This window comes from Falco biarmicus, chromosome 1 (assembly GCF_023638135.1).
Source record: "Falco biarmicus isolate bFalBia1 chromosome 1, bFalBia1.pri, whole genome shotgun sequence".
NCBI lineage: Eukaryota > Metazoa > Chordata > Aves > Falconiformes > Falconidae > Falco > Falco biarmicus.
In genome coordinates this window covers 1563614-1581088 of record NC_079288.1, presented here as the reverse complement: position 1 = coordinate 1581088, position 17475 = coordinate 1563614, and the positions used below count along the sequence as shown (strand labels likewise).

Here is a 17475-nt window from a genome sequence, read left to right as displayed (position 1 = left end):
TGGGGGAGATGCTGCAGGGCAGGAAGGGGGCTGATGTGGGAGCTGGGTACCCACCAGTCCTCCCTTACCTGTCAGGATGCCGTTCTTCTCCAGTGGTTCCTGCCAGCTGACCTTCAGGGACGTGTCCAGGATGTCACTGAAGCTGAGATGTCCCACGGGACCAGGCACTGCCCAAAGACACCCAGGGGCTCAGCACGCAGCCACGCGCCCAAGGGCAGGAGCCCTCGACACCCACGGGACCCCTGCAAGGAGCGAGCGTGGAGGGGGCTCCCCAGGGACTGGCAGCACCACCATTCCACATCCCCACCGGCAGCACCAGTGGGACCCAAGTCCCCCATCTCGGGGCTGCTCCCACCCTCCCCAGGAGCCGCACATGGGCAGGGGGCATCCCGCGGGAACGCAGAGCCTCCCCGTACCATCCTCGTGGGTGCGCACCAGCTGGGGGGGGCTGCGCGGGCCGTCCCCCGGTGTGGTGAAGCACAGCACCGAGGTGAAGTACTCGGTGAATTTCCGCAGCCCCGCCACGTAGCCCACGTGGATGCTGTCCTGGAAGTTGGGCCGCACTGTCACCACCGCCGCCTCCTCCTCGTGCTCCGGCTCCCAGGCGATGAGCTGCGGGAAGAAGGAGCTGGGACAAGGATGCTGGTACCAGCGTCCCCACCACCCGCATCAGTACTACAAACACCATCCTCCAGGCACCTCCAGCCTCCTCTTATTTATTCAGAGTTGATTAAATATCAATTAACAGTGCAGGGAACACTTGATGCCTTTAACCATGCATGTTTACCCGTAAGAGCCGATACGGAGTGTGCGCTTTGTGATTAACTCCCATTGATAACGACGCGTAATCGCCCACTCACCCACATTTAGGAGGGATGTTTGGGCATTTAATTGGTATTGTGCAAGATAGCCTATAGCAACTTAATTAAATACTAATTAGGCCCTAAAAATACTAATCAAAAATACTAAGTGGCATTTAATAAGAATGTTAAATATCCTACTTGCTCTGGTTATCTCATTCAGCGGCAATTAAATTCCCGAACTTCTTTTGAGTGGATTAAGAAACAAGTTTAATGTTTTAATTCAATTTCATTAATGTAAATTCTAATTAATTGCAATTTGGAATTAATTACAGAGCATGGAAGACTCCAAACCCATGCAAGTGTTAAATCTCAGTAAATATTATTTTAACAGTCAGGCTGGGAGGAGGAGTCAAGCCAATTTGTGGAGGCTGGCCGACGAGTTTCCCCAGCCCTGGCTGCCCTGTTTTTGGGGAGACCCATGGCAATCACCCCTTACCTTGTACCCCTGGTTGATGCCGTTGATGAACTGGGGGCTGGGGGGGTTCCAGGTGAAGCGGATGGTGGTGGAGTTGGTGGCCTCAGTCTGCACGTTCCCCGGAGGCACCGTGGGGACTGCCGGGATGAAGGGATGGCTTGCAGCAACTCCAGCTCCATAGGGTCGCCTTCATCAGCTAGGTACCAGCACCCCAGGAGCATAGGCACCCACAGCGGGGAGCACCCCAGGCACCCAGGATGGTGCCCCAAGATGCCCCTGGCTCTGCAGCCCCTGATCACCCCTCCCCAGCAGGTCCCAGTCCTCCTAGGATCCTCACACCCATCCTCCTGCCACCCATCCCCATCATCCCCATGGCACAGCCTGTCACCACTGTGGTGAACACCAAGCCCCTGTCCCTGCCTACCTCCCTGCAGAGTCCACTCGGTCACCTTCATGCTATACACCCCCAGGCCAGCGCTGTTGTATGCCGCCACCTCGATCTCATAGTTGGTCCAGATGATGAGGTCCTCCAGGAGTAGGTTGTTGACGTCAGCATTGGTGATGTTCTTGAACTGATAGCCCACAGGCAGCCCAGCCAGGCAGTATCTGGGGACCAGCTGCTGTCAGAGCTGCCAGTGTCCCCACCAGTGCCCTGGGATGCTGGGAATGGGATGCCTGTGTTCCCCCACCCGTGCCTACCGGATGATGTAACCCTTGAGGACACCGTTCTGGTGGCTCTCGGGGGGCGGCTGCCACTGGATCATGATGGACTGGTTGGTGCGGCCGCTGGCGATGACATTCTGAGGGGGTGCGGAGGGGGGCTCCTCGGGCAGGGACACCCTGTGAGGGACAAGGCAGGAGTGAGCACCCAGGGCCGCCGGCTCCCCCAGGACCCCTGGCTGCAGCTCACCTCTCCGTGTCCTTGCTGAACTGCCCCCTGCCCACGTCGTTCACGGCGCAGAGGCGGAACTGGTAGGACCGAGCAGGGACCAAGCCCTGCACCGCCACCGTTGTTGACTCGGGGTCCACACTGGCCAGCAGCACAGTCCAGGGCGCATCTGCATGGGGAGAGGGGGGAAGTGGGGTGGAAGAGCTGACCTGCAGGGTGCTGGGGTCCCCTGTCCAGCTAATGAGCCCCGGTGTCCCCAAACTCCCCGCAGCATCCCCTTGTGCACTGCCCTGGGGTGATGCTGGAGACTGGACTTTGCCCAGTGCCAGCCTCGCCAGGACCAGCGGGGCCGGGGAGGTGGGAGCAGCCTCTTACTGTTCTCGGAGACCTCCACAATGTAGCGGAGCAGGGGGCTGTTGCCGTCGAAGGGCTTGGCCCAGGTAAGGTTGATGGCCCGTTTCTCCAGGGGGCTGAGGGTGGCCACGGGGCTCTCAGGGGCGTGGGGGAGCTGCCTGGACACGGGGGTTAGGGAGGGGGCAGTTAGGGAGGGAGCACAGCCCCGGCATGGGGTGCCGGCAGGGATGAAGGGGTGTCTCACCGGACACGGAGGTGGGCACTGCGTGAATCGTTGCCCCCGGCTGAGACCACCTTGCAGGTGTAGGTGCCGATGTCACCCGACCAGGTCTGGGAGATGTGGAGGCTGCCCATCTTGTCCAGGCGCACCCTTGGGCCGCTCTCCGGGCTCAGCGGTGCCCCATCCTTCTCCCAGATGTACCTGTGCAGGGGGGCACAGACCTGAGCCCTGAAGCACCCTGAAGCTCCCCACAAGAAGAGGGGACCGGGGTCCCACCAGCGCGCCGGGCTCCCCGCGCACGGGGCACCAGGTGGCACTGCAGGACCACCAGCACAGGGCTGGGGATGGAGCCACCCCCCTGCCCGCTCCTCCCCAGGCAGGCAGGCAGGCAGCGGTGACAGCAGGCAAGCAGCCTGGGGGTGCCTGCACCCCCCGAGCCTCCCAGCCCCGTAGCACGCACCTGACATCCACACTGGGGTCGTGGGTGACCCCACAGCTCATGACAGCCTTGGTCCCTTTGATGACACTCTGGTCCTGCGGCGGGTCGGTGATACGTGTCCTTGCTGCAGGGGGGCAGAATGAGCCACCAGCACTGCCCGGAGGGCTGTGGGGGTGGCATCGGCAAGGCCAGCCCCGGTTCGCACCCACACAAACCAACCAGCCACACGCCAAAGCCCATTTGGCACCCCCAGAGAGCTCCATCGCACACCACGCATGGTGGGAGGCAGCACCCAGCCACCCACGGAGCTGGGCAGGGTCCACCCTGCACCATGCGCCCGGCAAGGTGGCAGACAGAGCCCAGCTGCCACAGAGCTGGGTGACACTGGCATTCTGGCGGGTGCCTTACCCCAGACAACCAGGTCGGCAGATGCTTCATCCACGCCACGGGAGTTGGTGGCCAGGCACGTGTAGGTGCCGGCGTCAGCGAGGTGCGCAGGGCTGATGAGCAGGCTGCCCGACTCCAGCAAGGTGAAACGCGGCAGCTGCACCGAGCCGCTGGCCAGGATCCGCTCCCCTGGGTGACACGGGGAACCACATCAGCTCCCACCACCCCAGCCATCGGCCATCGGCCAAGACTGGTGGCCATGAGCCTGGTGGGCCATGGAGCTCAAAGAGCCACAAGCCCTGGGGCCGTGTGGGCAGGCAGGGATGGGCAGGGCAGGGACAATGCTTGGAGGGCAGGCTTGCCCACCCCCCAGTGCCCCCAGTCCCTTTATACCTTTCTGCCACGTGATGGCCGGGCGTGGAGCCCCCGAGGTCTCGCAGTTGAGGATTACAGACATGCCATCAATCACCGTGCTGTCCTGAGGACCCCTGGTGATGTTGGGTGCGATGCCTGTGGGGCAGAGAGATGCACAGCCTCCCCTGAAGCCCTTCCCAGTGCCCAGCCCGGAACTGACCCATTCCCAGGGCATGGGGGGGGTCCCATGCCCACAGGAGGGTTTCCTGGGGTCCCCAAGCCCCCTGTGGAGCCCAGCCAGGGGGTCCCAGGCACATCCCGGGCTCCAGGGCGGGCGGGGGCTGGCACCTACTGGTCACGGCCAGGTACGTGGTGGTCTGCACCTCGCCAGCCGCATTGCGGGCGAAGCACTGGAACATGCCGGTGTCGTCGGGGACCAGCCCACTGATCTGCAGGCTGCCATCTGCCAGGAGCTGGAAGCGGGACAGCTTCTCCAGGTGGATGAGGGCAGCATCCTTGTACCAGGCCATCTCGGGGGGGGGCACGCCTGCAAAGCCCAGGGCCATGTCAGGCATAGGGCTGTGGCAGCACGGGGAGGGCAGCTGGGGAGCAGCTCACCTTTGGCTTGGCAGGGGATGGCCACCACCCTCTCCATCTCGGCTGTGATGTGCCTCTCCGGCTCCTTGATGAACTGTGGTGGCTCTGCAAAGGGAAGCACAGCAATGGGCAGGGGCTTGCGTTGGAGCCGTGGTCCTCTGGCCCCACTGTCCAAACACCCCCAGTGACGCCTGCCTGTCATTTCCCACCTCAGCCCCAGGGCTGAGGCTGCCCCAGCTCACTGCACACATGGTTTGGGCTGCCTGCAGCCAGGTCCTCACCCAGGACAGAGAGGTAGGCGCCCTCAGCCACGGCGGGCACGCTGCTGCTGCGGAGCACAGCCTCGCACTCGTAGTAGCCGCTGTCACTCAGCACGGGGTTGAGGATGGTGAGCCGGCGGCTGTAGTCACTGATGCCGCTGGAGAGGGGCACCCCATCCTTCTTCCAGATGATGTGCAGCTTGATCAGTGGCCTGGGGAGCCCAGGAGCATGTCAAGAGGCAACCCCAGCCCCCATAGAGCCCCCACACCTCCCTCCATCCCGGAATCGTGGTGGGAAGGGACCTGAGGACATCCAGCCCTAGGGCTGGGTGATGCCAATGGGGAGATCCCCCATCCCCATCCTGCTACTCACCTGGCATTGGCCACGCACTCCATAGTCACCTCTGAGGTCCCGGCCACCACACTGGTGTTCCTGGGTGGGACAATGATGGTAGGTGCGATGGGATCAGCCGGGCCACCCACATCTGGGGGAGGAGGCCAGAGGGACAGACATCAGCACCCCCTGTTCACCCCCGGGTACCCCAGCTCCCAGCGAGGCTGACAGGCACCCAAAGCCTTGTGCCTGCCCTGCCTGACATGGAGGTGACAAAGGTGGCAGGGACCAAAGGTCCATGGATTCTGCTCTCCCATGGGTAGGAAGGGCACGTCCAGCCCATCACCTTGGCATCAGGGTGCCTTCATAGCTCTCCCTAAGTCCCCTCCTCCTGCGGGAGCCCACAGGACCAGCCTGGCCCCCAGCCTGCACGGCAGCACCGGCTGGCCGGGAGGAGGGAGAAGGGGAGTATATAAAGCAAAATGATTGCAACAATAAAAAACCCTCATGTAGGCGCTGTAAAAATGCGATCAGCTTGAAAGCTGCTGATATAGCTGAATCCATAAACATGGGCTCCAGGTTGTTTATTGCGCACCAGGACGCTGAGGTACAGAAAAACAGATTAATGGGGCAGGAGGGGAAGGGGGACAGGCAGAGCCCTCTGCAGAAAGGGATAAACCCCTCCACGGAGCAGCGGGAGGGGAGATGGGATAAGAGTACCCACAGGACTGATGCCACTTTGGGGCAGCTTCTCTGAGATGGGCTGTCACCACCTGAACAGGGGCCAGGGGACCCTCGGCCAGGTCCTGCAGGGTCCCAGGGGACTGGAGGGATGGAGGGGCCACAGGGGTGTCCCCCAGGCAGGGGCTGATCTGGAGCAACATGGGCTGGGAGGGGAACGTGGGCAGGAGTGGGGCAGGGTGTCCTGCCGCAAAGCTGCTCCCGGTGGGGCTCCATCGCACCATCCCATCCCGCAGACTGGTCCCGGGGCACGGCCGGATCCAGCCCCGGCAGCAGGGATGGAGCGGGAGGCTCTGCCCGTGATACAATTAGCGCCTGCAACACAGCCCGAAGTGCCTAAATAAATTTTGAGGCAGCTGAACTGTTAAGTCAGCAGAAGCCGGAGCCTCTGAAGAGATTTACTGCAAATTAAACTTGGGGGTGAGCCAGGCAGCGCAGGGGGAGTGGGACCAGGGGGCAGTGCCCCCCGCACTCACTGGCCACGGTCAGCGTGATGGGCTGGCTCGTCTTGTTGTCCCCGTTCTTGTCATTCACCGCCTGCACGTAGTAACGCCCTGCGTCCGGGGCCACCGTGGAGAGGATAACGAGGGTGTTCTCCAGCGTGATGGCTCTGTGGGGACGAGTGGGTGGCATGAGATGGGGATGCAAACCCAATGGGGACACTGATGCAGTGAGTTGGAACCCTTGCTCCCCCACTCAGCACCCACACCAGCCTTGGGGCACCCACATGGGACAGGCAGGACCCCCAGCCTTCCTCCTGCCTGCCCCAGGAACCGGCCACCAGCCCCACCCGGGGCTCTGCACAGCCACTGGCCCGAGACGGTGCTGGGACCGAGCCCCACACCCCACCCCGTGCCAAGCAGCGCACATCGGACACTGCAGATTAATAGGACTTTTTTTTTTTATTATTATGATTATTTTTTATGGAACGATCTAATCTGCTGGAAACATAAAATGGTTTGGGGAACATATTTTTTACCATTAAATATGAGATAAAGGAGTTTTATCTCCTCAATCCTGCTTTGCAAATGGAAAGGAGACCAGTTCAATTCCTGCATAATGCGGGTTACAAATTCAATTCCCCTACACTGTGTCTGCCAGCACCAGGCTCACTGCTCTGGCAGCACCGGGGTCTGCCATGGCCCCACTGGGACCCCTCGCACACATGCGTGTGCCATGCCCACCCCCATCTCACCAGCTGCTGGCCCAGCACATGCTGCACCCCTTTCACTCACTTTCCTCCCTCTTATTTTCATTTTTTTAAAAATTCATTCCCCCAGTGACAGAGCCATTAGTTGCCAATTCTCTCTCCGGGTTTTAGCATGATGTGCTCAAGACATCTGTTAAACATCCTTATTGCAAGGACAACGGCAGTGAAGGGAAACGCAGCCCGCCCCCCGGACGCTGGGGGGATGCCGGGGGGATGCCAGGGGGATGCTGGGGGTACTCACATGCGGCTGCTGGGGGAGATCTTCCGGCCCTCACGAAACCAGGTGACCTGCGGCTGGGGGAAGCTGGCGATGCGGGGCGCACGGATGACAGCCGCCTCCCCATGGGACACGCTCTGCTGTGTCTCGCTGTCCTCGAAGCTCCCCATGTCTGCAAAATGTGCAGGAGAACCATGTCAGAGGCTGGGGAGGGGCCAGCAGCACACCTGGGGACCCAGCAGCATCCAGCCCCGGGTCTGGCTGGGGAGCAGGCTGGAGGCCATGGGGATGGGCTCCCCCAGGGGATGCAGAGGGGCTGCCCTGGAGTCTGCTCTCTGCTCCCCTCCTCAGCTGGGGTGGCTTGGCTGGCACAGGGCATGGGATGGTGGTGGGGCAGCTCAGCCCCATCCAGAGCAGCACTGCATGCCCGGGGCTGTGCTCCCACCAGGATCCACCCCTGCAGTACCCAGAGCTGCACAGGCCCATCACCCGCATGCCAGCCTGGGGAACCCTGCCCCTGTGTCCCCCACCAAAGATGGGGTGCAGACACAGTGAGGCGGGCTCAGTCCCAGAGCTCCCCAGCACCTCTCCCTGCCCCAACAGAGTGCCCAGTGCCGGGAGCATCCCAGCATGATCTTGCTCTGTGGGCCAGGATGGGGCATCCGCTGCCTCTGTCCTGCCCAGCTGCTTGCAGGCTGGAAGTGCACAGCAGTTGAGGAAAGCAGAGTGAAGCAGGGTGCATGGAGAAGGGGGGGCAAGGGATTTTTATTGACTTCCCTTAATTGCTGTAATTAAAAACATGTAAAGAATCTTTTTTTAACGACTTTGCCATTATCATTAGTTGTTAGCACAGCTGCCTTATTAATTTCTCATTAGCTCCCTGATTTGTCATTGCTTTTTAGGAAGGCTTTTAAGGGGATGGGATTGGGGACATCCTGGAGAGAAGGGGTGATGGAGAGTGGCAGGTCCCCTGAGGCACAGAGCCAGCGTCCTGAGCCTCAGCACCCTCCTGTCCTGCTTAACCCCCCCCGTGGTGCCTCTGCATCACCCCCCAGCGCAGACCCCGAGGTCTGGCCCATCCCGCTTGGACCTGCTCATTCCCAGGATCCATGCCCAGCCATGGCAGCAGCACCCAGGACCGAGCTGCCCCCCCAGCTGCCCCTTCCCCTGCGCTGATGGATGCAGCCACCCGGCCCCATGTGCTCCTGGTTGCTTTCAGAAACAATTATCAATGGTGTTTGCTTTCAGCGCTCCATGCAGGAGAAGCGGGGCTGCTTTCATGCTGCAAAGTGTTTCAGCGTCCCTAAAGCCAGAGCCACCCACCCAGATAGGTGCTGTGGGTTTCCCAGCCCTGGTGCTCTCTGCCTGCACCCTGGGGTACCCCCCTGCACCCCAACCACCACAGCCTGACCGGGCAGCAGAGGCAGCAACAGCCCTGTCCCTGCCAGAATCGCCCTAGGTGTGCTCCGGACACGTGTGTGCTGGCCATGGGCTGCACCAGTGCCAAAGCTGTCCCCAGTGCTGGGGAGCTGGGCGTCCCCAGCCGGTCCCCCGCTGAGCGGGGCTGTCACTTACAGGCCACCTGCACCTCGGTCTGGCGCTGCAGCAGGGCTCCCATCCGGTTGCGGACAATGCAGCGATAGAAGCCGGCATGTGTGCGGTCCAGCGACGTGATCATGTACCTGCAGGAGAGAGGATCCACCTCAGTGGTGGTGGGGACATCCAAGTCACCATCACCACCCCCGGAGAGGCTGGAGGTCCTACGTAACCCCCCACTTACTGCTGGGCAGCAACTCCTGCACCAGGTGCTGGGTCCTTCCCCAAAAGCGGCTGCTAGAGGTGTGTGTCCGTGCATGTATGTGCATGTCTGTGCAGGCATGTTTGTGTGCACACACACACACGTGTGCGCGCTGGGGAGACAACAGTGTCCCTCACTGCTGCATAGGGACTCATGGCCACGCACACAGAAGGTGCTTTCGCTTCACCACGCACATGGCATGAGCCAGTGCTGTCACCCACCCGGTGCTGGGGGTGTGTGTGTGTTGATGGTGACTCAGTGACGTGAGCAGGAGGCACTAGGCAAGTGGCTTCAAGCTGTCAAAGGTGGAGGCAGCTGCTGGGGACCTGGTACCCACTGTCCTGACCCCTGTGCCAAGCCCCACACCGAGCCCCAGTGGTGTGCGGCGGAGGGACACAGGGGTCTGCTGGTGTCACACAGCCTTGGACCCACGTGCAGCTGATCCCAGCACCGCTCCGATTAGTCAGACAGAACTGCCTTATCATCCCCAGCGCCTGCTCTTATCAGCTGCCACCACCAGCAGCTGATAAGCAGATAAAGGAAATAACCATGTCTCAAATCGCCCACAGCTCCCAAGCATTGTCCCCATCCCCAAGCCAGACCGCACTGCCACCAGACCTCCCCGAGCAGTCCCCCCCCAACAAGGGATGCAAGCAATCCTGCTCCATCACCCCCCAAAATAGGCTGGATGCCCCTGGCCTCAGCCTTGCAGATGGGCAAAGCTCTGGGGAGATGGGCAGGTGCTGCATCATCGCCTCCCCTGATGGGGAGCACTCCGAGATAAAGCAGAAAGGGAATAAATAAGCTCAACCCCCCCTTGCCCAAAATCTAATCTTGCATTAGAACATGCTGCGGGCTATTTCATCACAGCTTTATTTGTTCTTTTGATAACCAAGCGTAAATTAAACTTTCGTAAGACAGAAGGAACATGTCCCCTTTGCCAGGAAGTGCAGCAGGCCCCTGTGCCCACCTCCCCACCATGGGAGATGGGTCTGGGGACATGAGGCTCCTGCTTTGCCTGGTGGCACCACCCAGCCAAGGTAGGCACAGCAGGGCTGGCATCAAACCCACCCGGTGTGCTGGGGGTCACCCACCCCTGCGGGAGAAAGGAGTTCCCCCTTTGGGAACGAGTCCTTGAGTGTCACAACTGATATTTAAAACTGATCCCCAGAGGCTTTAAATAAGATATTTCAATTCCACAGAGCTGTCAGGAACTGATGCAGACACCAGGAATAATGGGCTCACTCTCCTTGTGGTGTCCTCGTTAATAAATTACACGCACACACCGCGACTCCTGAACACACACATGCATGCCAGTGGACAGACAGATGGATGCTTGCGGACGCTCACCCCTGCTCAGCAGCAGAGGGGCACGCGTGGTCCCCACACAGACCCCCCTGTGCATCCCCCTGCCACATCCTCATTGTCACGTCCCCTCCAAACCCTCTTCCTGGGAAGGGGCCAGTGCAAAGCCCCCAGCACAGCCCATGAGCCACCCTGTGGGACCCAAACCACCCCCATCCTTGGGGCTCACATGCACCCATGCCTGGAGCACCCACCGATGCGCAGCCCCCCTGCAGCACCTTGTCCCCAAGCACTGGGAGCCAGGACACCTCTGTGGGCATGGGCAGCACCCCCACCCCCCCCCCCCGGTGGGGACACCCCTGCAGATCCGATTAACAGGCCCTGGTCCGCCAGTGGAGCTATTAAGAAGCTGAGCATTTGCACACACCTAAGCGGCTGAAAATAGCCCGGAGAAAGGAAATCAATTACCGGGCGAAGCCTGGCCCGCAGTCATTAACCAAATATGAGTAGAGACTTTGTTCTCCGCTGCTCGGCTTCCACGGAGGCTTTTATCCAAGACTGCTCTGATTTGATTTCCTTCCCCCATCACGCCCAGCTGTAAGGGGACGGTAACCCATCTCACCCTCTCGCAGCGGGGGTGCTGCAGCAGGACGAGGGGTGAAGCATGCTGCCCCAGCACCCCACGCAGCCCCCCCAGTTTGAGCAAGGAGGAGATGCCACAAGCCCCAGCGGGAGCTCCCAGCTCTGCCATGTCGTGCAAACAAGCAGCTCCTCTTCTTGGGGCCGAGCGGGGCTGCTTTGCCCATCCGCCAGCCCGGAGACGTGCTTTGGGCCGCTGAAGCCAGGACAGAGGTCTGGCCCTGCTCCCGGCACAGCCCTTGCTGCTGACTCCACTGTTTGGTTTGTTTGTAAAGACAGAGGTTGACAGGGCAACGTCTGTAGGGAAAAGCACTTCCGAAGCGAGGACTGACCCATGCTTCAAAAAAATGCACTGCTGGAAAACAGCAGCAGTCCCCAGGCTCGGTCAGAAAGTAGCTCTGCCACGCTTGGCCCCAGGGTCAGGGAGGGGACTCCGGAGCCAGAAGCCCCATGCCAGGGGATCGGTGGGCTTGCAGAAGCAGCCGGCCAGCAGAAGGCTTTGGCACCAGATTAATCTGCCAGATGGATGGGCTGCACGTGGGGAACAACAATTTACCCACCCAGCCAGCCAGCCCAGCTCCCACCAGCAGCCTGACCGTGGCAAGGCAGGGCAGGGCAGGGCACAGCCCCGTGACCAGCCATAACCACGCTACACCCAGCAACTCTGGGCAAGGCACCGGCACCACCGATACGCTCGGCACACCAGGCTGCACATGCCACCTTGTTCTGGTAGGGCTGCTCCCGGCACGGCGATGCCCCGCGCCCGGGCACAGCCATGCCCCAGCCTTGGCTGGTGCTTGCAGCTCTATTATTGTAGGGTTGCTGAGAAGCGTGGGGCTGACGCTGCTGAATTATTATTAGATTGAGGGGGTGGAGAGGGGCTGGGAAAAGCATCAGCCAAAGGATTTGATCCATCAAACTGAAAGCCAGAAGAGTGCAGAAATCTGTGTCGTTCTTCCAATGCCGCCCAGTAACAGCAACAGCTGGATCGGATTTTGGATATAAGCACATTGGCACGGTCCCCTTTGATTAATATCCTGTATAACGACTAATTAATTCTAGAGGGGATGTGTATTTGAACAGTTACTATGTGATAATGAAATGTCAAGTGAGCATTAAAACACACTTAGCAAAGGTTTAACGACTCCCAGCATCTGAGCCACGCGCCCCAGCACCTCCACTCGTGCCCAGCTGCAGCGTTGGGCTGCCGCTCAATAAGTTTTTTAATACACCCCACCACTCCCCCCCCCCCCCCCCCAGGTATTTCATCAGCCCCTGTTAACTGTATTATTGGATGTCAATTAGCTCCTCATTGGAAAGGGTTCTATTTTAACACACATGGCCAGAGCCGTCACCCCTCCGCTTGGCAAAGTGTTTCGGTCAGGGGAATCCAGCAGGCGCTGGCGGCACCGTAAATCGCTGCCTCAATTGGCCCTGCCAGAACAATGAGCCATTTAATAATTAATGCCTACCACCGCACCACTGCCCTGCGCCTGGCAATCGCGGTCACTTGCCCACACCAACCCCTCCATGTCCCCCTCAAAGCCAGACGAGGCACAGAGAAGGGCAGGAGCCCTCACAGCGCAAGCATCACAAGCAAAGCCCACCCCGCGCTGCCCATTACCGGCATGGTGCTGCCTCACCGCCACTCCTGGAGGCTCTGCCCACACGCAGCGATGCAGAACATGAAGCCAGCCAGGCTGGAGCCACAAGCACCAGAAATTCACTCCTGGGCTCCCACTAAGCCTGGATGCAACCCCTCTGGTGCTCATCAGCTCCCATTAATTATATTATTGAATGGCAATTAGCTCCCCAGGGGAGGGGGCTGTGCTTCACACCTGCGCTGGCAAAAAGCTGGTCCCAGCCGGAGCAGGGATGCGCTCCCAGTGAGCAGCGGCACAGGCTGGGTCCCAGCGGGGAGCTAGGGGTGAACTGCCTCATTTGCCCCCAGGTCTGTGTTTTTCAGAGGGTCTTGGCTCTACGTTTTACATAATTTGGGGACACAGTATGGGCATCAAACATCTGGAGTCCTCAAGGGGCCATAAAGGCTTGACAGGGTCCCGTGTGTGCAGCGTGCTGTGTTCCCTGCATCCCTGGGGGACACGCAGCCCAAAGCATCCCCGTAAGGTGGGAGGGCGTTGGAACAGCCCCAGCCCAGGGGTGCACCCGGAGGCTCAGTCCTGCAAACCTTCTTTTGCTGGGGGGAGGCATGGTGAGCACCACTGCAGCAAAGCCAGCCAGTGTCGGAGATGTAATTACACTTTCCCAGGCTGCGAGCTCCCGGCAAAGAGGATCTGGGCTCTTGGGAAGAGGCAGGAGATCCTTTAGTAGCTGCTGGGCTCCCGCACCAGCTGTGGAGGGATGCGGGAAGAGGGCTGATTTAGTATAGAGAAGATGCATCTCTTGGATGAGAGTCTGTCCAGAGGTAATCTATGTGTAAGGTAATTTCTGAAGGCAGCAGGACTCGACGCAGCCCTTAATAGGGCAATCTCATGTGATAAATTACCAGACCCAACTAATCTGCATGTTAAATTTCTTGTATGAGAAATAAATATCCTCAATTCACCAGAGAAGCGCTTTCCTTCCGAGGATTTCATTAAAGACATCAAGCTGCCTGATTTGCATGTTATGATTCCTCGTACGAGAAGAAGTCAGGCTCTGGAGAGCTCGCAGGAGAGCCCAGCACCGGCGAGATTATGCATGGAAAAACAGAGCTGGCTCTGGAGAGCATGATGCCAGCGTGCCGGGGCACAGGAGCGGAGTGCGTGGGCAAGCCCCACCACCCGCCCTGCTGTCACCTTAACGAAGGTCACAACGGGCATCAGAGGGGATGGGGCTTTGCTGTGGGGTCCCCAGGCACAGGATGCAGCTGGAGGCCCATGGGAGGACATCTCCATGCATCCCACGCCAGTGGCAGGCAACAGAGGCAGCAAGTGGGTGAAGGCAGGCTGGTCCCCAGTCCCCTGCGGTCCCCAAGGATGCTCCCAAGGGGAGATGGCTCCACACACACATAGAGCCACGCTGGTCCTCAGTCCCTCTGCAGTCCCAGATCACACTTGATCCCCAGGGATGTTCCTGAGGGAGGATGGCTCCACATGCACATGGAGCCAAGCTGGTCCCCAGTCCCCCCGCAGTCCCCAAGGATGCTCCCAAGGTGTCGGCTCCACCTGCATGCAGAGGCACTGCCTTGGCCCTCGCCAGCTTGGGGCCAGGGACTTGCCGAGCCCATTTCCCACCTGCCCTTTGCCACATGCCAACAAGTTGCTCCGGTGGCAAGGTGGCAAGCTGGCGGCTGAATCGCTGCGGGAAGGAAAGGGCAGTCGCCATGGAAACATGCTGCCAAACTGAGAGCAGCTCCTTCCCTTAAAACGCTGCGTGAGCTCATCTGACCATCAGATGAGGGTTATCTGGGGTGGTTCGTGGGGAGCGCGGGGCTGAGGGGATGCAAGCCCCAGCCCAGAGCCCCCAGAAAAATGGGTAAAATGCACAAGAATGCCCTGCTGCAGGCAAGGATTTGGGGAGGAGTAGTGAGGACAAAATGCTTGGGTGGCACCCTGTCCTGGCCAGGAACTGCGAGGTGATGCCACCAAGCCTCGCTGGCTCCCTAGGCATGCCCCGCGCCCAACCCCCCCACCCCCGAGCACATGGCCCTGCTGCTAAGCACGGTGCATCCCATCACAGGCCCTGGGGAAGGTCCCTCCTGCCCCCAGAGTGGGGACAAGCCAGAGGGCACATGCCAGCCCCAAGCTGGGGGGTACTGGCTGCATCCCACATCCCTCATCCATGCTGCCGATGCACCCACAGCCATTCCTGGCCCCTACACGGACAGGAGCATCCCTGAACCTCCCCAGCCATTGGTACCAGCCCTCCCCTCTCCAAGGATTACTCTGTTTCTAAACTCGTTAACTTTTAATTACTACCTTCCCACTGCCTGAGCAGGCTGGCTCCGTGCCACCAACATCTCTATTAAAATTCAATTTCTGCCCATCATAACTAATTTTGGTACTTCAGCCTCCTCACCAGCAGCCTTCAATTCCAGGCAAGACATCCAAACCCTCATCTCGACACATTAAATCCCCGTGGAGACCTGGGGACAGGCAGCGCACACCGGGCAGAAGGAGCTGATGCCAGCAGGTTGTGTCCTCACCGCGGAGAGGACGGGTTAAAGCCAGGCAGCGATTTGCATAGCGGCTGTTTGCTTCATTAGCTGCGGCTGGGTTTGTTTGGGTTTTCCCCACGTGTTTGTTTATTTTTTCGCTTCCTTCCTTAATCCTTTCTGGCTGGATGCTGGAGCCAGAGGCGGGGGCTGGGGGCTCCAGGGAAAGGGAGTCACCTTGGCGCAGGGATGCAGAGATGCAGGGCTCCAGAGCTGCTGAGCATCCCAGAGCGGAGACACAAGCGCTGGCCCCTTTCCTACGGAAGGGTAAGCTGAGGCACAGAGCAAACCCAGGAAAGGAAGCCAGGAGTCCCCGTTCTGGGTTTGGATGTGCCCCCCAGGCCCCCCAACCTGTTCCAAGGATGGGGCAGAGCCCAGGGTCAGGGTCCTGACCCCCTTCTCTTGCCTGGGGTGGGTGGCTCTGCCCCAGCCCTGTGCAGCCACCCTGAAGGAGCCCCTGCACGGGCTCTGTGTCCCCCCATGCTGCTGTCCCCACAATCCCATTTAAGGGTTGACATTTTGCATTGTTCCCACTGCAGCCAACATGACTCCTGACAGGCACAAGCTGTGGGAACCGTGGGGCTCAACAGGTCTCTGAGCTTTTGACATGGGGCTAGGGACAAGGGACCTGTCCCACAGGACAGCCAGCACTGGTGCAACCACCCAGCACCAAGCCTGGGGCATCGTGAAGCTGCAGCCACCACGACTTAGTGGCGGACAGCCCACAGGGTCCCCAAGGAAGGCCAATGCTTCGGCACCCAGCATGGCACCGTGCTGGGGCAGGGACCCAGCACCCAGCACAGCACACAGTGGCGGGGAGGGGATGTCACCCAGCCACATTGTCTGTGTTCCTGGCATCCCGGAGCAGCCCCGCGTTGCTACAGCAACACGAAGCCTTTGGATTCAATGCCTTTAAACGGGGAACGGCTTGTCTCGGGCTGAATTATTGATTAAAACAGAGAGGATGACACACGCACACAGAAGAGACGGCGAGAGGTGCCCAGCTTGATTTAAAGGCGAGCTCTGAGCGGGCTGTGATGCGGGGCCAGCCACTCTGCGGCAGGATTAGTGGGTACCTGGGGCTGGATGCCCGAACGCAGGGCGATCTCTCATGCCACCCCTTCTTGCTCCTTCCCCCAGTCAAGCAGTTCTCGGAGAGCTACAAGCTGGCTGTGATCTGTGGCCCAGTGGTAATCCCGCTTGTGCAAACGCCTCCTTCCCAATGTTGACCTGCTTAAATCCACCGTTTGCTCTCCAAACAGAGGCGGCAGCTCCAGGCATGCTACCCGCTGCCTCCGCGCTGCCTGCCTCCCCGGGGTGGCATCCCCTCGCAGGGGCACTGGTGATGCCTGCTGTGCCGCAGCGGCTGCCGGCAGGGACCGGCGTGCCAGGTGGGATTCACCCTGATGCTCGGCGGCGGTGACTCACCGGTACTCCAGGGAGAACTTGGTCAGCTCCCGGCTGTTGTGCAGCCACTTGAACTCGAGGGGCCAGCTGCCCTCTGCCATGCACGTCAGGACCAGGCGGTTCCCCTCCAGATGGACCTGGCTCCGCACTGGTTCCGTCTTAAAGTATGGGGAGACATCGTCTGCAGAGAGAGGAGAGAGAGGGGGTGAGAGACATGCCTGGCCCCACAGCCTGCCAGCCCCACGGCAGCACGACCACTTCATCACAAGCATAACCATAACCCAGCAGCACACAGACACGTGGGCAGGGGGATGCTGGTGGCCATCTCCCCGTTCCCCTGTCCCAGCCAGGGTCCCCAGACCTCTCCACTGGCCATTTTCCCCCCCCGGAGCCATTTCACAAGCCTGTCGACAACAGCTTAGCCCATCTAGGGTTTATCTAAGCTGCTTGCTTTGCTTTATTTCTGGCTGCCTTTGTAGCATTTCAGAAGCACTGAGCTTTTAACTCTGGGGGTGAAGGGGGCGGAGGGGCTGGGAGCGGAGCGAGACATAAACACTTACTCCTCTCCTGTTTTATTTGCTAAGTAAAACTATAAATCGAAACACACAGCTCCATTTTCTGCTTAACAAATGGAAGCCCTTTTACTTCAAAGACACATTCATATTCCCCAGCAGCTTTCAAGTGCGCTTTCAATCACGGCTTTGGGTTTTTTCTTTGGGGTAGGGCTTTGCTTTCTTGTGTGCGCGAGCTGAATTCCTGCCATGCTCTCCACACCAGCAGCCAGCACCACAGCAGTGCCCCTGCCCGTGGACTCAGCCTGCCCCAGTGCTCCACCACCCTGAAGGGGGGTCACAAGTTTGCGGGGGCTCAGAGGCACCCAAACACTGCCA

The 17475-nt window shown here is 59.9% G+C and overlaps 1 protein-coding gene across 1 annotated transcript in view; it reads right to left on the bottom strand.

Annotated features, from left to right (window-relative positions):
- SDK2 (sidekick cell adhesion molecule 2) overlaps nucleotides 1-17475 on the bottom strand; it is a 51152-nt gene that overhangs the window by 13116 nt on the left and 20561 nt on the right. Inside the window, exons 2-20 of the mRNA XM_056326578.1 lie at nucleotides 16607-16766; nucleotides 8856-8962; nucleotides 7305-7452; nucleotides 6330-6463; nucleotides 5152-5263; nucleotides 4800-4990; nucleotides 4540-4623; nucleotides 4274-4468; nucleotides 3961-4077; nucleotides 3589-3756; nucleotides 3202-3304; nucleotides 2766-2942; nucleotides 2543-2679; nucleotides 2189-2336; nucleotides 1978-2118; nucleotides 1703-1884; nucleotides 1300-1415; nucleotides 417-612; nucleotides 69-167 (exon numbers count right to left, since the gene is read on the bottom strand). Of these exons, the coding sequence (XP_056182553.1) occupies nucleotides 69-167; nucleotides 417-612; nucleotides 1300-1415; nucleotides 1703-1884; nucleotides 1978-2118; nucleotides 2189-2336; nucleotides 2543-2679; nucleotides 2766-2942; nucleotides 3202-3304; nucleotides 3589-3756; nucleotides 3961-4077; nucleotides 4274-4468; nucleotides 4540-4623; nucleotides 4800-4990; nucleotides 5152-5263; nucleotides 6330-6463; nucleotides 7305-7452; nucleotides 8856-8962; nucleotides 16607-16766 (2715 nt within the window). The remainder of the gene's footprint in view (nucleotides 1-68; nucleotides 168-416; nucleotides 613-1299; nucleotides 1416-1702; nucleotides 1885-1977; nucleotides 2119-2188; nucleotides 2337-2542; nucleotides 2680-2765; nucleotides 2943-3201; nucleotides 3305-3588; nucleotides 3757-3960; nucleotides 4078-4273; nucleotides 4469-4539; nucleotides 4624-4799; nucleotides 4991-5151; nucleotides 5264-6329; nucleotides 6464-7304; nucleotides 7453-8855; nucleotides 8963-16606; nucleotides 16767-17475) is intronic.